Raw genomic sequence first — 23,314 nt, 5'->3', positions numbered from 1 at the left:
AAAGGAAGAAGTATAGCCAAAGCCCCTCGGCTCTGACAGCTGAGCATTGAGGAGGTGGGACGGATGGCTGTATGACAGGGAACCCTTCCCTGGTGGGATCAATATCTGAAGCTAACGCACAAAACTACATCGTTATCTGAAGAAGGCCATGCTATGACCATTTATCAGAGGACAACGTTATCACGTCTGGCAGGGCTGGCTCTTCCCTGGGCCAGGATTTCACAGGCATTAATCACCTACTCCCCCACAGTGTGTGCTTCTTCCAGATTATGCCTTGACTAACAGGCAAACAAAAGTCTGTGTGTCCTGGTGATGGAAGCAGCCGCGCCACGTGGTGCTCGTGCCTTTCAGCATACCCAGGGCTGGGATTTTTGCTGGAAAGGGAGTGAGAGGTCCCTATCTGTAGGTACATGTGAATGAATATTACTCAGTTCTGACTGGTTCAGTTTTTAAGTCCGAATTTAAATCATCTGTGCCAGGACTTTGAGAAACAAAGTAAGTTGCAGCCATCACCCAACACTGCAATTTTGTAAGGCAGATAACGTCAAAACAGGGGAGGCACTCATTTGCTTTTTGAGAAGACGCAAAAGTATGATAGGAAAGCTGAATGTGGACAGCCAGGATGGCAGAAAATCCCCAATCGGGAGATACTTGCGTTAGAGCACTTACTGCTGTTGCTGACAGAAAGATGTTAAGATGCCTTTGGATTTTGAGAGAGATGGAGGCAATGCTGGGGGAGAGACCAGTGGTGAGAGAAATGCTACATGAACTCTCCTCAGCCTCCTATGTTGCCGGGCCTTTAGGAGACTCAGCAATCGTCTGAGACAGTTGGAGACAGTGGCTTGGCTGGAGATGAAGGGAAGAAAGCCACAGACGCTGAACAGTGCATCACAACGCAGCTCGCAGCACAAACTTGCTGTGCTCGGCTTTTTTTCAAGGGGCCTCTTCCTGACCCAGCTCTGGGCAAGGGTTTTATTAACAGCTTAATTTAATTCTTCTTGGGGATCAGGTGGTCTTACAGAGCTCTTCCTTCCGAAGCGGCCCGCCCCGTGTCCATACCCGCCTGGTGCGCACGGCTTCACCGTGGCTTACCGGCGCGGCCGGGGCAGGGGCTGCCAGCCCCGACACCGGCGGCGGGGCCGGCGCAAAGCCGCGAGCGGTGCGCCCCGCGCGGCCCCGCGGCACCCGCCGAGCGGCAGAGGGCGGCGGAGCGCCGCGGCGGGGAGCGGCACCGGGAGCGGCACCGGCAGGGCCGGGCTCCCGCCGCCCTGGCCGCTCCCCCGGCCGGGGAGCGGCTCTTGCAGCGCCGCTGCCAGCCGAGCGCCGCGCTCAGGGTGCGGGTCCGAGGGACCCTCCCGCTGACCGAGCCGGCCTGTCTCGGCTTGCTGCTCGGCATTTCTTCACTGAAACGGACCTCGCCGTGTCACGCACCTGGCAGCTGACTTGACGTTGACCCAACCTCTTCCTTCCCTTTTGCAAAGGTTTTCATGCTTTACGGCTAAATCAAAATCATACGTCTGAGCAAAGCGGGGGAGAGGGGAAAGGAACCGGAGGAAGAGGCCAAAGGGCTGCTAGATTTGAGCCAAGGGCTTTTCTCGGGGGCACTAACAAACCAAGTCCCAGCTTTTGAGATCTTTCCAAGCTATTAAAAAAAGACAGTAATGAATTTTCAGCCAACTTCCAACTGCAGTGTTCTGGGCCACCACTATTGGATATTATGTAATCTACATGATATTCTTGTTGAAAAAAGGGAGGAATTATGTTTGAAGAGTAAACATTTGAAGTGTAAGCAAGGATTTTCAGGAATTTCATAATTAAACTTGCTAACAAGTAAGCAGTAAAAGAACCAAAAGACCAGTTTCATACAAAACGAAAAGACTCTTCAGGACCCGGGAATTGCTTCTCATACTGCAATAAGCATCCTGGTGAGGGCCCATCTCGTCAGACATTCCATAGACCGTACTCACAGGCTCTGCAGGACCTTCACTTGAGTCTTGCGACAAACTTGATGCTGAGAAACCCTTTCAGTTCCCTTCCAAGGATAATCACTTCTGGTCCCTTAAAGTACGTATCTTGAGGGAAAGGAAGTAATGCACAGCCAAATGCTGAGGGTTGGCAGGAGGACTTCTCTGAACCAGTGGTGCAGTGAACAGATCCCGGTTGGAGCTGGCTGCCCCAGGACGCCTGGGTGCTGGTGGGGGGAGCTGCCGTCCCACAGTGCCCTGCCGCCTCGGCAAAGGGGACACACTTGGTGCTCCCCAACCAGCTGCACCCCTCACCTTTCTCTTCTCATAGCCCTGGCTACATGTCTTCCACAATCCATTACATTGCTTTCATCAAGGTTACCCTCAGTAAGAGCTGGCTGTGGCATCTGATCAGATTTGGCCCCAAAAACCCAAACCAACAAAAAACCTGGGCATGTGGGGAGAGCACAGCTTCCAAGACTCATGAGAAGGCCCTGGGTCCAGTATCTTCTGTTCCCTCTGTGCCCAGGTGGGAAGCTCGGAGCTGCCCTTACAGGGAAGGGGGGCTGCTAGAGAGGGCTCTGTAAAAGAATCATTAAAATTTCCTATCTCAGGGAGCTGGCCTCATCCGTCACAGCAATTCCAGCAGGATGAGCCAACGGCCCCATTGCACAGGGCGCTGCACATGGGCCATGGACACAGCCTCTGCCGAGGGCCAGAACATGAAGAAATGAAGGGAAAGGGATGTGTATTAAACAGAAAACCCCAGGGAATATATGAAAGAACTGATTTCCACTCTCATTTTTGATCTATTTCTCCCTCCTATATTTTCTTTCCCTTCTACTCCAGCCCCAAGCACACACAGATGTTATAAACACTGACTCCCCTTGCTCTAATACCCCTGAGAAATTTAGAGCTGAGCCACTGTAAATACGCCAGTGAACAGAAATGCATTAAAGGATTAAAGCATTCAATTTGAACTTGTAGAATTTGGGCTTTGGGGTTAGTTTTTTCACTGACATACAATGTACCTTCAGTATAGACAGCAGGGAACAGCAGGGCAGGGAAGTCAAAAACAAAAATAGCTTTAGGTATCACAGTGAACCATGTCGCTGAGGAAATGTATAACCATCAATTATGCAAATGAGGACATCAATTCATTAGCTACAGTCTCCAGATTTTCCTGACCTCTGTCTTAATGGGGACATGCCTCATTTGAAGCACAGAACAAAGCAAACACAGGGGTGGTAAGCGACTGGGGAGTGAAGGCCATGGGGACCACTGAACTTAGGAATTTTTGAAAACATTTGAAGCAGAAGGGAATAACCAGAAATACATGTCCAAAAGAGCTTAAGGAGCTTACAACACATGGGAAGAGCAGGCACCAGAGAAGAGGTACCAAAATCAAGAAACACAAGGTGTGAGCTGCAGGGAACCACATGGAGATGTTAGCAATTTGGGAGCTGTGAAACTCCTACTGTGCCAGGCTGACTTCAGGTATCAGTGGTGATAGTTTTTCACCTTTCCAAGCTTCAGTTACCTCCTGCCCTGAGCTGCAGTTATAATCAGTCCTTGGCCTAAAATAGATTTAAACTTCTCTGTGGCAACAAAGGCAAAATCATAATTGGAGTAGAGTTTGTGCTACCTCTACAATAACGCATCACTTGAAGCACTATCGTCTTCAGAAGCCAAATAAAAAACACATGTTGAGGAAAAAAGTATGAAAAATGCTAATGAAACACCAAGCTAGGGAAATAAGAGGTGAAAAAGATATATTAAAGCACTCAAGTTCACTTTCAGCTTAAAATATACTCTCTTTTGTTATGTTCAATCCTGTTTTACATGACTTGAGCGTTAGATCTCCTAGCCTGAGAGCACTCGACATTAAGATTTTTTTTTTTCCTCGATACCTCCATTTTCATTCACTTGGTTTTATACCTTTTCTCCTACTTACAACTCTGTAGACCACCCAAATAAACCATCTTTCTCTTCTTGGTGTTTACAGCCCTTAAATACTGGCAGCTGATTACCATATCTCCCTTAATGATCGTTTGGCCAGGCTATGCATATCTAATTTCCAGTCATAATTCAATTCCTGCAGCACCCCTGCCAACAGTGGAAGTTATTGTATTACAGACCTTCTAAGGGAAAAGCAAGGACCTTTTTTATACCCCTGCAACATGCAATTAACACAATCCTGACCCCTTTCCCTAGATTATTCATAAAAGGCTCAGATTCATGGCCAGGGTAAACACTCCTTGTTTGCAATAAATTCTCACAGCGTCCCTGACATGGGGAAGAGGTCCGACACCTTCCTCCAACCCCACTGCTGGGGAGCCGAAGCTACGCTGGTCTCCGGCAGTATCACCGTGTCTCTGCAGAGCAGAATCCTTTGTTCTGCTAACTGAGAATTTGTTAAACACAAGCATAATGGCAGTAAAAATAGCTTGAATGAACTCTTCAAGTCCAAGGCCTCTCCTGAATGACAGACCACAGTGTCACTGCTTTCCCACCTTACGCCACCAGAACATGTTTGCACATCACAGCACACAGTGTACTGCGGTGCAACGAGCTATTGCATCTCAGCGTCTTTACTGTAACATGCATGGTATGAAATAACAAACCCAGTAAATACAGAGTGTAAGAACAATCACACAGAGATTCTGCAATGCTATTAGGACTCATTAAATCAGTTACCGTTAAAAAAATGACACTGCAAACAGCACAGAGGAAAGCAGGCCCTGGCACAGCAGCAGGGCCAGTGATAGCACCGAGTGCTGCGTCCTCCCCAGCGAAGAGGCGGTGCTGTACGTGCGCAGCTGTGGGGCACACACCAGGATGTGCAGCGGCACAGCCCCCCCGCCCCGCCAGGACTCGGAACAAACCAGGGTGCTTGGCGTCACTTCTTAGCACCAGTGTCAAACACTACTGAAAACAGCTCTGCCATTCAACTGGATGTCGCATCTTCGTTTCTGATGAATAAATCCATCAAGTGTCTTCATAGAGTCATTTCACCAGAGGGAATACTTTACACCATCTATGGGAATACTTTATACCACATATCCCCTTCTCAGCTCTGGAAAATATGAAGGTATCTGCCATTTAGCAGCAGGAACCAGGGCCACTACAGAGTACAATTAAAAGCGATTCTCAATTAGAATGACAGAGAATGACAGGTTTTAGCTGAAATTGGAAGCTAAGCCCCAAGCAAAAAAAAAAGCTGTTTCTATTTAGAAACCTGATACAGCATCAGGAAATGAAATTGTTGCTACCTCATCTGTGGCAACATACCTACAGTTGTATGCCTCTACTTCCACAAAAATAAACAAATTCCGTCACTATTTGACAACCAGAATAGCAGCTGCCATACCCACCTCCTCCAGCAGCACTGGGGCATGCTGGCAAATGCAGAGCTGTGGGTCACATTTCTATACTGGGAAGAAGCACTGAAATAACTGTGCACAGAACCATGCTGCACCTCCATCATCCCCGAGTGCCAGTTCCGCATGCGCTTCTTCTGACAGGGACTGCATGGATTGAATCCAGAGCCTGGCGCTTGGTATAAACGGGATATAAATCTATCACACATGGTGCACATCTAAACTTTGTGTTAGTCATCATGTTTACAAGAAATTTGCAGGCAGAAAAAATAAACATGTTATATTAGCTTGCTACATTTTGTTGCAAGGCAAAAACCTCACAATTCAAGACATGAGCCAGTCATTAAGTTTATAAAGTCATTTTGACTATGGTTAGGTTTATTCCATTGTTGTCTATTACAAGAATACTTCAACCTTCCTCTGATGTAATCAGTATCAACCAACTTTGACAATATAATACTGGACTAACGACCTGTGTTATAGCAAGAAAATATCTTTTAAAATACACTTGCACAACTTTCTCCTAGTTACTTACAGGAAACAGAGTTCAGCACAAGAGTGTGTTTCCAACATGCAGAAACCAAACTGACTGCTCAGAAGGTGGACTAACATCAGCACTAATTCATGAGGGGTCAGGAGTTGCCAGGACCACTGTCCTGGTTTCACTGAGGCTCCCACTAGAAGAAAGAGTGAGGCCATGGACTGGCTAATGACTAAATTAGGCTATCTGCTGGGGTGAAGGAAATAGTTCTTATTTCACAGTTATTTTGGTTTGGCTGGGCAGTTTTAAGGCTTGAACTGAACTGGCTAAAACTCAACCCAGCTACTGACTTTAACACACAGGGGAAAACCTTCATTTATAATGTGGGTTTCTGCATTTTCAGCAGCAACTTTCTTTTGATGATAGAGCTATATTATTTTTAGTCATAGTCAAATCACTGTAAAGAACCACTTCTGGCTTCACCGTTCATTTTTACATAAACCCAAGACTACTTCAAACATGAAAGCCAGCAAGTACCTGCAAGGCACTGAGCTACTTCTAGAGCTCAGCAAGCTTCCAAGAGCAAACATCATCTTTCTTGATGCTCTTGAAAATACTTTTGAACGGCCAGCACTCTCCACTGCAAAGTAAAATGTCGTAACTGTGAAGGATTTGCTTTCCATCTTTACGCATAATCTTCTGAAGCGTCCAATACAGTCAGGGGAGAGTGGAGCTGCATGGGGCCAGTACGCTGTGAAGTTAAGACTCTAACTAGAGGGTGAACTTAGGGTATTTTAACACATTGATTCATTTTGGGTGTGTTCCCTCCCACTTTAATTATGAGCTATCCCTAGCTCACCACCTCTCATTTAGAATCACAGAATCATAGAATAGTTTGGGTTGCAAGGCACCTCTAAAGGCCATCTAGTCCAAACCCTCTGCAGTGAGCAGGAACATCTTCAACTACAGCAGGTTGCTCAGAGCCCTGACCAGCCTGACCTGGAATGTCTCCAGGGCATCTACCACCTCTCTGGGCAACCTGTGCTGGTGTTTCACCACCCTCATCATGACAAATTTCTGTCTTATATCTAGTCTAAATCTCCCCTCTTTTAGTTTAAAACCAGTACCCCTTGTCCTATCACTACAGGCCCTGCTAAAAAGTCTGTCCCCATCTTTCTTCTAAGCCCCCTTTAAGTCCTGGAAGGCTGCAATAAGGTCTCCCGGGAGCCTTCTCTTCTCTGGGCTGAACAACCCCAACTGTCTCAGCCCTTCAGACCAGCTTATGGGTTTCTGTTCTAGAAAACGACATCAAATCAATTTGCTTAACAAAATACACAGAATACTGACAATTTGCTTATATGTTGTCTGTGCATTAAAGCTAGCACAGTCTGCTTAAGAAGTGATTTGGGAGGAGTAGGACTGTCTGCTGCTACCTGTTCGAAGTTGATTTGGGTCTGCAGCAGTATTCTGATTTTTAAAAAAAACAGTGATAAAGGTGAGAGTGATGGTGTAGCTGGCCACATTCCTAATCAAAAGGATACAAATAACATCTCTGCTTTGACTTCAAGGGGTCATAACACAAGTTAATTTAAAGAATTAGTTAAAATGGCATGGAACTCTTTGTGGCAGAGGAGCAGCTACTGAGTTTATTGCCTTCACAGACTGTGGCGTTAAGTTCTCCAAAGTTCAATGGCAAGTGCTGAGGGGAAGACAAAGCCAAGCATGCCTCTGCCTCAATCACGGGTCTTTGGGCAAGTCAGCAGCCCGGGCACGCTGACAGCGCCCATGTGTACTGGTGCAGCCCGGCCTCTGTTGGCAGGGGACAACTGAGTGCCACCAACAGCCCCAGATTTTGGGCCCTGAAGAAGGTGACTTGGGACTCAGAGAATGTAACTGCTGTTTCTGTCACTACCACAGGGCAAGTGCCTTTGGATGACCTATTCCTAACTTCCTGTACCTGGTACCTAATACACGTCACAAAAGGTTTTGCTGCCTTCTGATAGAACATCTCACTCTGAAACACCCTACACATCTGTGTAAGGTTAGAAATAAAGCTGAGGGTCTGCAGCACAGTGTTTCTGAGTACTCGGATATTACACTGAAGAGAATGAGCTAGGCAGAGGGGAGGAGAGATGAGAAAGTGTCATTCTTGCAGGAGATACTGAAGAGATTTACAAAGAAAACAATTAATTCAGCTTAAAAAGATTTTGCTTGCTAAGTCCTCAGGCAGCCTGAAGGACAAAACTTTACCCTTCTTAAGCTTCATGTCAGCAGAAGAAAGTTTTTGAATTTAATGAAAGCAAATATTTGATTCTGAACCTAATGATAAAAGTTAGATGACATTTTAAGGTCTTGGCCTTACATTTTCACTGTCCTACTACACAAAAATCCAAGAAAAAACTAGGGAAATGCGATGTTTGTAGTTTGACAAGAACTCACACGCTTGTCTTTTTTTGTCCCATTCAAATACACCAGAGCCTTTTATAAAGGCAAAAAATAATTAATCTGTCCTTTGCCTTGGCTCATGCAAGACATACAAGTACATTCAAATTTAACAACCTTTACTGTGCAGGTCAGAGATTAATACCAGTTTCTTTCATTATATTTGATGCAAAGTTCCTAAGGAGTACCTGAAAAAATAGGTGTGTGTGATAGAGAGAATAAAATGAATTGCAAATACACAGAATTTTTAAGAGCTCAGTGGTGTCTCATAGAAATCTCTGAAAAACAGTCTACTTAGAGACCAACCAGAATTATCAGACAGGAATCCCACCAGGGACAGGCACAGCGCAAGCTGCAGACTATGAAGGTATTAGGAAGGAAAGGAGCAGTCATGCAGTGAGCTCTGCAAAGAGACTTTTGGTAAAAACTGGGTTTGACAAGGTCTAATAATGATCCTGAGAATAATTAATGCTTTCACTCCTCCAGCACATCCCTCCCTAGAAGGCAGTGAATTAATGGTGAAGTCTCCCAGGCTTTTTTGCAGATAAGCAATTGCAGATAAAGAGAGGCGATTACACAAAAATCCCACCTCCCCTATCTTTGGAAGGTGTGGATGTTCTTCCATCACCAAAGCAACTGTTCAACCTCAGCACCAGAAGTGTGAAAAAGTCAATGAAATCTGAGTAGAGGACCAAAATCCTGGAGTACCATGAAGTTCGGTTCTTTGGAGCGGCATGGCCAGGGACCTGTTGTTGGACAACAAATGCCGGTGGCCACACGGGCTGCTCCCCTCTGCCATGGGCATGGAATGACATGGAATGGCGCGGGGAATTTGCAGATGCTGCCGGGGTAAGAGCCTTGTGCTGCTCCACAGCCTGGAGGGAGAAGGAACTTCACCCCTCGGAGATCCGCAGCATATTTCTGAAACACTTTTTCTGTTTTCATGCATTTCTGTACTTTTTGTGCACAGAGAACCAGATTTAATTTGTCATCCCACAGTCATCCCGTATGAGGCAGATACAGTAAGAATTTAAGTTCCCTTATTTCAGGCCTTTTGCTTTAACCACAAGAGCATCCATGTATGCTATGTAAGAATTAGCCGGACTATGAGAACTGCATGATACAATCTATAAGAAATATTTTTAATGTTGTAGCATTTTTGAAAACAGATTATACAAGAATACTTTTAAAAGCAATTATAATGTAATTCGTGTGTAGGCTCTGCAGAAAGACAAATACAATTAATTCTTATGTTTTCCTAACTGCCTCCTTTTTCACTGCTGTCAGGAAGCCTGCATGAAAACATATGATTTTACATTAATGACGTCTGCATCCTGCTCTTTACCAGATATGACAGTCTGTATGCAACATGACAATCTGGGAACTCTGGAGGCAATTACATCAGTAGTTTGTGTCAAATTTCTATTTTCCGTTTCTATTAGGAAGGATTAATTTAGCATACAAATCAATATGACTGTGTAGTAGCATAAAATCTATCAGAAAAAAAAAATTACAAGTAAGGTCTTCTCTCTGGTTCAAGGAACAGATGCAGGAAAAAAGACTGAAAATAGGAGTGCTCTCTCTAGAATACAGTCAAACAGATACCAGTATCAATGGCTGAATGCTGAACCTACAGAATTACATGCACTTTGTTAATTCAAACTCTTAACAACTGGTGCATGGTGGTAAATACAAGCAGCACATTCCTCATCAGTTGGTATCTTTAAATTAAGGTAGGGCATCTGTCTAAAAGATTCACTTTATTTCAAGAACTCACTGTTGGCCCAGTACTAAGTACTGTCATGGCACAGAAGAGTAACTCTCACCACTGCAGAAACCAGGTCAAGCACTCAAGAAACAGATTTTGGTTCCCATTTGTGCATCTATAGAATAACTAAATAGAATAAAAGAAACAACAAATAGGAATCTTACTTCAAAAATGGATATTCTAGAAGATGTTTACTAGGACGTCCAGGAAACCATTATTCTGCAGCTTACAAGTGAGGAGTTCCAATAACAGATAAGTCAGCTTTTCTTTTAAAAAGGCGAGTTCAATCATTGCATATTCATGCATTAATTTGTGTTTCTTTCTAACTTGATGATAAATGACAATGCATTTTGGGTAGTCTTTTCTATTGGACATTTGCTGACCTTTATCTGACTAGAATGAAAGAAAAGGTTAAAGCTTTAACCTTTCTATCCAAACATACCATAGGAATGAATACATGTAAAGCAAATCTGAATGTACAGCAAGTTAATCCTGGGCTTTTCCAGACTAACTTTGTACTGCAGTTCTACCTAAATCTGCTCAAAGGAGCAACGAAGATACAGGATCAGGTCCACTCCAACAGCCAGAGACAACCTGCCTTCACAGAGCAGATAAAATGAATTGCTCTTTCCTGGCGTGCCTGCAATCCGCTATTACGCCACGCATCCCTGCCCTCAATCTCCTGCAATAGTTTTACAAAGCGAGGCCACCCGCAGAACATACTACAACAGTAAGTTCAGAGCACACATGCCACGTGTTTGGTACAAACCTTCACCCTGGCTGTATACTAAGGGGCTGGGGAGAGTTTTGCAATGTAACACACTTCATCCTTCCAGCACCCTTCTGCTGAATACTACTGAAAACTACCATGTACGCCTTACTCGCTGCTGGCTTCCAAACCCGTCTGACAACAGGTTTTATCTTATCCCTACAGAATATTACCTGTATTAGCCAAGCACTTTGCTAATTTTACTGTTCTTAAGTACTATTAATAAATCTTATCATGGAGACTCTGATGAAGAATTACAGGTAATGGGGCTTGCCAGTGACTTCCCACATCCCATCATGGGAGTACCTGAAATAGCCAGCAAAACCTCTCAGTTACAACACAGGACCGGGTCAGTTATAGATTTCCTGCAGCTGTAGCTGGCACAGTTCCCACCGGGCAGTATTTTAAGGCCTCCTCCTCTTTTGGCAGACTCTTCTGAGGAAAAACAAGAGCCAAAGCACTGCTCATCTATTCCGAGAAGTGGACGCCTTTGGAGGACAGCAGCACCTGATATTGCCCTTGAAAATTAATCTAATAGTCTTTCAGCAGAGCTTCTCAAAGGCAAACAGTCCGCTTTTGCTGAGATTGAGATTTAAATGAGGCATCTAAGCAAGGAGCAGGCAATAGAGAAGGCAAACTGTTTTACCAATGGTGAGGCTAAGATTTGAATGCTACAGGTTCTCCTAGTAACCTTATTTTTAATGAAAAACGAAAAATTGTAGAAGTTGCAGAAAAGAGTTCCCCAAATTCTTAAGGTTTTGGTAAAATGCGTTACACTGAATCAGCTATTCATTTCACCAAAATGCAAGTTAGGAGACAACACAATTAAAACTACAGATAAACTCAGGGGAGCCAGTACCATGTATAAAAGACTTTCATGTCCCTGGAGAAAGCCTCTGAAAACATCTGGAAGTATTAGCGACACAACTTAGAAATTATGGCCAATACCCGAATAATGGAAATGATTGACTATTGTCCAAGCTACTAAAGGAAATGTGGGATTTTCCGTTATTTGGTGTTTTCCTGTCAAAGCTCAGTGCCAAGCTGGAAGTCATGTCTTAGCCAAACAGCTTACGCCTTAGCTGAAAGTCAAACAGGATATATAGGGAGGTCAAACCAGATCCACTCACACCTTCTACCCTTAAATCCTGTGATTGTAAGGAGAGAAGCAAGTTCCCTACCCCTTCCTCAGCCCTTAAGGAAAACAAGTCTTTTAATCTATTTAGAGGCCCTTTCTGACATTCTTTAGCTGCAGTTTTTCTCAATCAACCTTATCTTTTCCCATCAAGCTCCATGCTAATCCCATTTTGCTCCACTCCTTAAACTAATAAAAGATTAGAGTGACATTTCAGAAAGGGCATCGTATTAAGCAGCTTCTTTCCCATCTCAACAGATCACGCAGTACAAAATGTAGTGAACAGGCCATTAATCTTATGGTAATGAGGTGTCAGTCTGACTGGAGACCTCCTCTTTGATCAATACGAAGGGCGCAGGAATAATGAGGACACTGCTGCTCACCATCTCTGGCAGCTTTGCCAGAAGGCAGCAGATCCATGGAGTGGTGTTGTGATGGTGGCAACAGCTCCTGTCACCACACTGCTCTGCCCGTGACAACAGAGAGAAAGCATCCACACCAATCCGTCACCCCTTGTGCTGCCCACACATAATGAGCTTTTCCCTGTGTTCTAATTAGTGGCGTAAAACTGTTTAACAACTTCAGCTTTGCTCTAACATGAAATCAATTAGGATTAGCAGCCACACACAGAGAAATTTTTCACACCTATCCAGCTGGTGAAAATCACTAACAAACTACTTTTTTCATTCCTACAGGGGATGGACAAGCCATTGCTCTTCCCAGTGGCATCCCTGCATTGGTATTATCCAATTGGCTTTTATACAGAAAGAATTTTCTCATTTTCTTAAACAAGTCATCATGCCCTTAAAGAAAGCTCTGTCCAGCTGCCATGCTCCTGGAACACTCAAGGTTTACCAAGTGCTGAGAAAACCTTCCAGAAAATTACAAGGCCTGTCCTGGCTCGTGATGCTTGGTGGCATCCCTTCGCTTGCTCTCATAGGATGCTCTTCCTTAAAAAGAGTGAGGTCGGCTGGGAAATCCAGCTGTTCTGTGTACACAATACCATGAAACTGCACCGAACCTGACAGGGCTCCATGTGTTCACAACTGCATGTTTGCACAGAACAAACTGGAGCAACAGGGCTTAAAAATAATGAGAAGGGAGTTAAGCCAGGGAGGGGGCTGCTAAAGGAACAGTGGAAGACATGAGCAGCACATCTCTCTCTCCCAGGGAAACACCTCTGCATGGGTTTCACTTACACATTTGCTTTTCTTTCTCGTGACTGATCAATAAAAACTGTGGATTTGGTACCCCCCGAAGTGTCTGAAGGTCAAATTGCCCTACCTTTGTAATTTGTGCTTTTTCATGGTTTATGTAGTTACTACTGATACAGGTAAGAGTTACTCTAAAAACATTCACCCTGTAGAGGCGTGATATTCAGCCCTTCTCCTCCTATTTGACACAGGCTAACCCTGCAGTTGCACAGGCACTGTTCTGTCTTGGTACAGTAAATCAATGCTAAATGTCAACATCAAAGAAATTGATTATTTGGCACTATTTCAAGGACAACATTCACCAGAAACTAAATCTTTACAATAGATGAGAAAACACAACATTTTTGTGCAATCACAGTAGGACACAGTATCACTGGTATTGCCAATAAATGCCAATTTTTAACCATGCAGCCTCTCGCTAAGCCTTTATTCTCATTTTCTTATCTAATTACGTACATGAAAGAGATATAATGAAGTAAAATAAAAGGTTCTTCTCCCATGCACATTTCTTAGAAAAATCCTACCTCTGCATCTTTATTGGAAATCAACTATATCAGTACAGCTTAGCTGTTTACCTGTATACTGTGGTAGGTGGAGAATTCAGTGTGTCATAGATGAGCCTCACGTGTCCTTGGTACAACTCCAGAGCCAAAGGATCATTGTCTCCTTTGTATAATAAGATGCCATTGTCCTTGTCCGTTGCTACCTGTGAAACATTAATAACCAGGTAAGGTTGCTTGAGAATGATTAAAAAAGAAATAAACCTATATTAAAAATCATACCAAAATCATATATGCAATTCAAATACGATTTAATAAAAAAAATATATATAAGCAACACAAGAGCAAGAGCCATGAAACACAAAAAGGTCTTGGTGAGATTGAGTGGGCTCGTACACGAACAGGTCAGCCTCCCGCTAAGGGATGGCTCCTTTGTTTCAAGTGAGAACTAGTTTTCAGGAGGTGAAAGCTGAAATTTATTTGATCCCTGTCAATAGACTGTTGCTGTATTTCTGGCAACGCATGAGTTTATTTCTCAGCTACTACCCCAGCTTGAAGTGGAGGTTTAGAAAATCAACTCCTACTGCCAAGTAGGAGGAGTGTGTCACAATTACAAGCAAATAAATTTCAGCAGGTGCTGATCTGTTCACAGACCTTCTATGAACACAAAGAAGGAAAGAAGGATGTGCCCCTCAGATCTAGCATAACTGTGAGTTATTCACTCAATCCGGATTATTAGCAAGTCATGCTGAGTTCAAATGGGACCTTCAGAGAGTCAGGAAGAATAGAGTAGCCCTTGTCCCTTCAGCTGTGATGTACATCAAGGAAAAAAAAAAAATCTTGAACACCGAATCAAAAAAACAGGACTCCACTTTCCCAGTCTCCAGTTCTCAAATATGCCTATAGAAGAAAAGAAAAAGAAAAAGAAAAAGAAAAAGAAAAAGAAAAAGAAAAAGAAAAAGAAAAAGAAAACCCAAGAAGATACAAAATGGGATTTTTGGATACAACCTGCCTGTTATTTTCACAGTACATATTTCTTGAGATTTCCTGCCTTTTTTTTTAAATAATGGCTGTTAAATGTCAAAACGAAACATAAAATTTAAAAATCTGTTTGCATTTACATGTGTATTTAAATACTATCTTTTAGCCCTTAAAAATTGTTTTTTCTTAAGCACTTTTTAATAGGATTTCCTCTATCTGTTCTTAATAATCCATTTTGTATTCTAAATTTAATTCACTAGTGATTAATTACTGCATGCAAGAATAATATTCAGCCTGGGAAACAAGTGAGAAAGTCATCTGCATGTGCTTTCTGTAATAATCAGTTTTATTCTTCAAGCTATGGCTGACGTAATGTGTTTTGTACACTTAAGAAGACACTGTCCAGATTTTCAGCTTTGAAGTTGACCTCTAGTATTTGGAGCCTTTGGGAAGACACATTTTAGAATGCCCATAATTTAGAATCTCTTTTGTGATATTAAGTAAAAGAAAAACTGGAGTTTTAAATAGACATGAATCATCTTAATTTTCATGAACTGTATAGTCAAGCTACTAAAGAAAAGATAAATATTAATTATGAAATTTTCTCACTAGAATAAACTTTAAAAATCTATTCCTAATGTGGAAATTGGTTCCTTTTACCATGTCTTGACATTGGTATTTAATTACAATCAAACTCCATCAAGTAAGTCTAGAGTATGATTTTCAACTGTGGAATACAATCTCTTCAAATGGAGAAAATAAATGCAAAACAACATAAAGGGATGATTTTTCTTTTCACATCTTTTGAAATGTTATGCTTCATTTGCAGGGTGAATCTAGCATAGAAATAGCCTAGATTAACAATCGGTGGCCTAAGAAAGAGATGTGTCGTGTCATAAATGTACTCTACACACCTCTATTAGAAAACGCATAAAGCAAAAATTATTCCTTCATTTACTTTGGGATATTAGGGGAAAAAAAAGATCAGTTTAATGACTGCTAGATTGTGAATGCAAATAACTTCCAAATCACTTAAATATCATATTGGACTAAGTATCCAAAATACCTTTGATCCACAAGAACAAAGATGACAGTAGTAGCATGGCACCTTTGACATTTATTTTCCATTCCCTTCTGAACCTTAGACCTCAAACCAAATTGAGGTGTACCAACAGGACTGCAACAAAATCTCAGTTGCAGTCTGGGATTGAATGTGATGTGCTGAATGTGCACAGTAAAAGAGTAAGCAAAAGATTGTCTGGAAATGCCATTTAGAGCAGCCTCTTTTCATAAGTCTCCTAATATTAAGCACTAATTCCTACAGGATGAGACAGAATGCTGTACATCGGTAAGATGACAGGGTTTGTTGAGTAGTCTCTAGTTACTTTGCTGGCCTGGGAACACAAGTGGTGAGATTCGGGAGGCAGGATATGTGTCCACAAAGGTGCCATGGCGCCTTAGTTGCTCCTTAACGTTTCAGTAATTTTAAAGCAGACAATTGGCTCACAAGTTGTCTCTAACGTTGTCAGAATCTTGGCCAATAGACCCCGTTCCTTCAGAATGGAAAAATACGCACACGTACATGTATTATTGCTTAGAAGAGCACTGGGCTGGCAACTCATGCGCGGCATGACATACCTGGAGGGAGATGTTTGCCTGAGGGCGAATTTTGGCTGATGGCAACTCCACATAGGAATCCTTCCCAACAAAGTTGACCGTGATGAGCTTCTCGCACTTCTGCCCAGCAAAGCCAGCGAGGCAGCGGCAGACAGGCTCATGGTGCGCGACGATGCACTGGGCCCCATTCTGGCACTCGTAGTTGTCACAAGGGCTCGTCTGGAGCAGAACCATCGGTGGAGGAGTTTCACAGAAAAGTCCACTGTAGAAAGTAAAGGAAAGAAAAAGCGACCTCAAGTATCACCATTTTTGAAAGGAAGGGAACATTTTCAGATGCTGACATTATACTACTGTAGTATAGTGACTCTGAGGTTCAGCTACCATGTGCCTGCTTTACTGTGTGAAAGCTGTACATCATAGTGCCGCGCAGGCATTCCCATGCCGGGTCTGAATGAGCCAGTTCAAATACCAAAAGCAGTTTGTACTGCACTTTGCACTGGTTATTTTGCTCTGCAAGGTACAGCAGTCTGTCTAAAATAGCTTTCATCCCACGCTGTGCCGTGTGGAGGTTCCCAGCAAAAACTGCGAGCCATTTAGGCCCAAACTGGAGATTTCCTTGTCCTAGACTTTGTGACTTGTGTCTAGCTCTGCTTTTGTAAGTGGTAAGCAAGGGGAAAATCCTCTATTGTTAGTATTTTTTACACCTTCCTCACTTGCTTTACTGTGTATCAGACAGTGTACCATCAACAGATGCGCAACTGCTAGAAAGTCTCAGAAGCAACGCACTGATGCCACACTATTTGCTGGGCAGCTTCCCTGAATCGGTTGTTTCTAACAGCATCGGGATCATCAACTTTATTTCAGCTGAGTTTGTGGCCAGCAATGGTACGGATCACAAAAATGCAAAGGAAGGGACGCTCTCCCGGAGTCAGAGGTAGCTGAAAACCAAATGCCAGATCTGTGTACTTGTGAACTCGAATCATATTCAGGTCTGGAGGAAAGTGCTGTGGTTTGGTCTTAACACAGAATGACAGAATCATTAAGGTTGGACCCACGTGTAGGAACCTCTGAGGCTGCCACACCTCCCCGGAGCAGCGATGGCTCAGCCCCCAGGCTGGCGTCCTGCGTTCAGCACGGCTGCACGCCGCACAGGTTATTTGCTGGATAATGTTTCAGCTATGCTGAAATACCGACGCCGGCGTAGAAGGAGCAGGGAAAAGGGAGGAAGTGCAAAAAGCTGCGGTCATCTTTCACAGTGATGTCACGTGTCAGACTAAACCATGAGGAGTAAATGAAAAACCTCTGCCCAAGTACACCCACGGGGCCTGCGGAATCAGTCGGTACTGCTAAGGGACCGGCCAGGCTCCTTGGCTGGCTGGCTGCACATGGTATGTCCCTGCACCTATACCCCAAATTTCTCCTACCAACCACTGTCCAAACCCAGCAAACCCTTTCCGCACTGATGAGAGAACATAAACTTTTCGCATTAAGTGACTGCTTGAAAATGCGCAGACAGTAAAACGATGAAAAATTGGTAGCTGATGAGTAGGGAGCGAGCGTCAGGCTGTGCCGCGGGGAATGCCGTGGGGATAGCTGTGGCCAGGGCTGTGGGCTCAGGCTCCTGCACCGTCTCCCTGGGCCACACAGCGATCGTCAGCACGGGGGCAGAGGGCTTTCCAGGAGAGGCTTGTGGCAGACCCATTCGTGCAGTGAATAAGCCATCGGCCTAGTCCTGGAACAGAGAAATCCCACTTGTCCCACTAAGGATTTCCTGCCATTCAAGGAGCACTTTGTAGAATAAGAACAGTCTTACAAAAACAAAGCAAAAAAACCCCCAAAACCTCACTCCTCTCCAGTAAAGCAGGTGAGCCTTGGAAACTCAGTGGATTTCTAGGCAACTTTCCTAGATACAATTAGAAGAGAAACCCAAGCCATTACCCTGCAGTGAATAGTACAAGAATAGTACAAGACATGCAAGAACAGCAAATAAAACCACCATAACATATGCAAGACCAGTCTTTGCCTAGCCACAGAGACCAGAACCCGCTGCCTCCATAACAGAAAGAAATGGAGATGACTGCTTTCCTTTTTACATTTGCTTGTGTGAAGTTTTGTACAGAGTACCACGGCTCTATCTCTAGCGCTGTGTGGAACGAGAGCCCAAACCTCCTCCTGCCCCCGTTCTCCCAACACACACTTTGGCTCTGGGAAACGTGAGAGAGAAATTCACAGCAAAAGGTGGATGGGCTAAATCCTGAACTGCATCAAAAGCAATGGAGGTGCTCTGCTTTTCTACCATGTCTGAGAAAAGAGGCACAGGGGCTTACATCACTACTTGTGCAAAAGGCAAACTTGAAGAATGCCTTGAAAGATGCAAACATTTGGGATTTGCACCTGGGAGAAAGCCCGAAAAGCTCTCCTTTCCCCACAGCCGCTATACAGCATGGAATACCCTAACCAGCTTCCTAACTTTGCCCAAATCTGTATATTGGCCTTGTACGTGGTGACGTGGGTATGGCAAACAAAAATCTGTTCCATAGGAATGAGCACGAGGAGGGCCAAAAACGCTGCTGGGGATCTCCAGAGCCTGAAGCGCAGGGCTGCGCTGGCCGCTGCCCCGCGAGCACGCCCCGCAGGCACTGCGCCCGCCGGCACTCGGGCTTGGCTGTGCTCGTGTACGCTAACACACAGATCTCTCCTCCTCTGCCAGAACCACCTCGGGGTGCTTTCCAGGATAAATTGCATTGCAACAGTTTTCTCATTGCGTTGCCCTAAACTTCCTTTGTTCACCATGGGGACGGAGCGATATTTCACAGCCAGCCACCCCATCGCTACCGGAGCGCTGGCTGACAGGGACCCCTCATCTTCCCACTGACATGTCGCGCTGTAAGCGGGTGCAGTCATAGGCTGCTAATACTACCAGCAAAGGGTTCGGGGGGAGCAAACCACTCCCCGTCAGCCAAGCGGTAAATGTCTTCTACCAGAAGAGCATAATCTTGCATAGGGACAAGGCAATCTATTCATTTAGACAAATGTATCTCAAAAGTGTAATCTGGCATGCAACATGGCTGGCAACCGGTAAACGTGTGTTCAAAAAAATGTATGGATGTGGCGCTTCAAGACATGGTTTAGGGAACATGGTGGCGCTGGATTAATGGTTGGACTTGATGATCTTGAAGGTCCTTTCCAACCTAGTGATTCTGTGAAACCCCATTTACTTTGCTCCAAGGAGGGTTTGGAGACGTACAGGGTCAGTACAGTGGGCAGCAGTGGAAATGGGAGCATGGCAGGCAGTACAGCGTGAGGGACTAACTGCATATGGTGGGTTTGCGTGGCCAGGTTTTGGCACCAGGGTGCTACAGGGGTGGCTGCTGTGAGCAGCTGCCAGAAGCTTCCCCTGTGCCCGACAGAGCCAACGCCAGCCAGCTCCAGGACGGACCCGCCGCCGGCCAAGGCCGAGCCCGTCAGCGACGGTGGCAGCGCCGCTGGGGAACACGGTTAAGAAGAGGGAAAAACCTGCACGACTGCAGCCGGAGAGAGGAGTGAGAATGTGTGAGAGGAGCAGCCCCGCAGCCCCCAGCCCAGAGCAGGAGGGGCAGGAGGGCTCCGGGCGCCGGAGCAGAGGGTCCTTGGCAGCCCATGGAGCTCCATGGGGGAGCGGATCTCCATCTGCAACCGGGGAGAGCCCCACGCCAGAGAAGGGGAAGGGTGTGAGGAGTCCTCCCCCTGAGGAGGAAGGAGCGGCAGAGACAGCGTGTGATGAACTGACCACAACCCCCACTCCCCGTCCCCCTGCGCCGCTCGGCGGGGAGGAGGGAGAGAAATCGGGAGTGAAGTTGAGTCTGGGAAGAAGGGAGGGGTGTGGGGAAGGTCTTTGAAGATTTGTTTTTTCTTCTTACCCTACTCTGATTTGTCAATAAATTAAGTTAATTTCCCCAAATCGAGTCTGCTTTGCCCGTGACAGTAACTGGTGAGGGATCTCTCCCTGTCCTTATCTCAACCCATGAGCTTTTCATTATATTTTCTCTCCCCTGTCCAGCTGTGGAGGGGAGGGACAGAGCAGCTTTGGTGGGCACCCGATGTCCAGCCAGGGTCGATCCACCACAATGGGAAATGGTTGTCATTGCTCAGTCTGATATGTTTCTCAAAGTAAATTTGTTCTTGGGAACATCTCTTTGTGAACACACCTAAGCTATGAATTAGCTACAGACTAAGAGACTTCCTTTCCCGAGCAAGACCCTTTGCTGCAGCTTCTTGGCAAACCCCCACAGGCCACCCCGTTCCTGGAGGGTGAGCGCAGCACCTCGGGGGGCACAGCACCGCTCAGCAAGAGACAGTTTGGATTCCCCTTTCTAAGAAAAGGAGGGAATATTAAAAAAACCAGGAACAACCTCATGAGAAGACAGATACACAGAAAGCAATTCTATCCAGTTTAAGGCAGTTACTGCAGTAGCTGCGTACCAGCACAGCAGTCGGACCCAGCCAGGGCCGATGAACTGAGGACACATCAGTGCCACGTCCCCACTGCTGCCCAGGCACTGATGTGGCCTGCCCGACTGGAGCACTTCCTTGCTCAAAGCCTGGTCGTTAAGTGTGTGATCGCTCTCTCCCGCGCAGGGCTCGGAGGCTGGCTGGCAAACACCTCAGGAGAGCCGGCAAAGGGATCCGGCTAGGGCCGACCCCGCAATGGCTGTGCCCCCGGCCTGACGTCAGGTGTAATTGCTTTCCAGAGGTGACCAGCAGAAAGGGGCAATGCTAACCCAGCCCGTTAGCTTTGTTCTACCTAATGCCAATCATTTTGTTTTGTCTGTGAGCAACAAGTAGAAAGCAGAAGGAAAGTCAGTGTATATAATTCTAATTTCATGGAAGATAAAAATAATAATAATAAAAAATCCGTGCGACCCGCAACAGCCTTCACTAACAGAAAGCAAATGTTGCAAGAAGCCAGCGTGTCTGTGCTTGGTGCTGCTCAGAAGGATTCCCCCAGCTCCCAGCACGGCTCCTGCACGAGCCTTCCTTGCTGTGAAACCCCTTCAGTAGGTGGCTCTGGAAGTGCAGCCATCCTGCCACTGGCATCTAGAAGTTACATTAGCAACAGTGTCTGTCAAGGCCTTTTCTTTGTTTACTTTAAAATATTTTTAAAAATATATTTTTAGAAATAATTAATACTATTTATTTCCCTGGCAGTGGAACGTGGAGCACAGCCTGAGTTGCATAGCTTGGCCAAGTCCTTTCTGCCCACTACAATCTCATTTATTTAAATGATCTTTGCTGAGTTTCTTGCAGCAAACTTTCCCGGTGGAGAACTCTGAAGCGTCTACACAACGGAGGAGCAGTGCTTTCTATCAAGCTCAGCAGCCTTAATGTGTGCTTCCCCACTAGAGTAACATTTATCAGGACAACATGACCGTCAGGCTGATTGCTAGAGGGAAGGTTGGATAAGTTAGGTTTTACCCAATGGGGCTCACAAATTCTCAAAAATGCTTTCATCTGCAGGGGGTAAACAAATGTTATTTTGTGAAGAAAACACTGAAAACTCCTCAGGAAGAAAGCGTATTATGTAACTGCAAAGGTTGCCGAGTGGTAAGGCAAGGTGCTGCGTGGAGCACAGCTACACATGAACGGTGAATAGGAAATGCTAAGATGGGAACACAGGTGTGTGCATGTTGGTACGATTGCTTTTCGGGGCTGTCGTCAGAGGTCCGTCGTTGTGCGTATGAGGCCCTGCCTTGTTAAGAATTACTGGAGTGCCATTTGTTCAACTGTGCGAGGATGTAGGTTTTAATATCTTTATTAATGCGCGACTCCAAGTGGCTTTGACGTACAAAGTAGTGACAACCATAAAATTATTATACATCTATGCATGTATTACAACAGCATAAGCTCTAGGAAACTGGGAGGTCACTCTGCAAACCCACTGCTAGGGAATGATTCCTGATACTTTGCCAAAAAACTTTATTAAGTAGGTCTCCTAGTTACCTTCAACTGACCACCCCTTGTGTTCTCTCCTTTTCATCAACACTTGCAGCCTTCAAAGGCTTGCAAAGTTCCCTCCTTGCCGCACAGCCCAGTGCCTGCCGTACGCTTTGTGAACAGTTGAGTCTGTAACCCTGAACATCAGAAGGCTGAACTTTTGTCAATCACCATCTTTGCAATTGCAATATTAAGAGGGGGAAAAAAATATCAGAACCTCCTTCAGAGCAGCAGCCCTTTAAACTGCAAAAGGCTGGAGTCATGGAAAGAATAATGAGCAGATCATATTTTGTTAGCAGAATTTTAATCCCGAAATCAAACAAGATCAGGGGCTATTCTGCATGGAGAACACAAGGAGCTTCAGCTTGCTCTCCGCCTCGGCAGAGGGAGCCTGCTAGTGCTCACTGTGATTTTTTCTCCTAAAAGACCCTTGCTCCCTTGTGCCTTGCACAGGAAATTTAGGGAGGTGGCATGGGCTAGTGCAAAAAAAAGCAAGTAAACAGGAGACCTCAAGTTAATCCTGGCTCTGCTGCTGACAGGCAGCAGGATTACTTTGCTTGCCCAAGTCTACCTTGGACTACCAAGTGCTGTCTTAAGCTAGTAGTTAACTTTTGGAGCTTTGTGTAGAAAGGTGTTTCCTCTTCTTAGAGGAGTTTTAGTAGAATGAAACCCCCTCATTTGAGCGAGGGAGCAGGCTGGGCTATTCCAGGTTCTGCTCTTGAAGTCCCCGATGTGTGATAAACTAATCCAGCGCGCTGCCTAAATTGCCAGTAGAGCTGCTTGGTACACAGGAAGGGACCCAGACCAGTCTCCCACCGACCCCTGCTGCTCCGCTCAACCATGTCACAACTCGAACCATCTCTGCCCAACTCTGTGGCTGCCTTCCTGGAGAAAAACCTCACATTCCCCACTGCCTAGTACTGACACGCCTTAAAAATCAGAGGACCTGCAGCAGAAGTCTCCCAGTCACTACCATCTAATGACAGGCTCAAGTTAACGCTTGACTCCTGATACGGCTTTGCAATCCCATTTCTCAACTCTAACAATTAGATAACATTGAGCATTTAAATTCCACTGTGGGACAGCCACT

The 23,314-nt window shown here is 45.1% G+C and overlaps 1 protein-coding gene across 1 annotated transcript in view; it reads right to left on the bottom strand.

The window, feature by feature from the left end:
• SLIT3 (slit guidance ligand 3) overlaps nucleotides 1-23,314 on the bottom strand; it is a gene marked incomplete at its 5' end in the record, with an annotated part of 526,167 nt that overhangs the window by 9,973 nt on the left and 492,880 nt on the right. Inside the window, 2 exons of the mRNA XM_082006257.1 lie at nucleotides 13,729-13,859; nucleotides 16,273-16,513. Of these exons, the coding sequence (XP_081862383.1) occupies nucleotides 13,729-13,859; nucleotides 16,273-16,513 (372 nt within the window). The remainder of the gene's footprint in view (nucleotides 1-13,728; nucleotides 13,860-16,272; nucleotides 16,514-23,314) is intronic.

The sequence above is a fragment of the Phaethon aethereus genome, assembly GCF_964289735.1.
Source record: "Phaethon aethereus genome assembly, chromosome: 14".
NCBI lineage: Eukaryota > Metazoa > Chordata > Aves > Phaethontiformes > Phaethontidae > Phaethon > Phaethon aethereus.
Note: the sequence above shows the minus strand (reverse complement) of the source record. Positions and strands in the feature narration are given on the sequence as shown.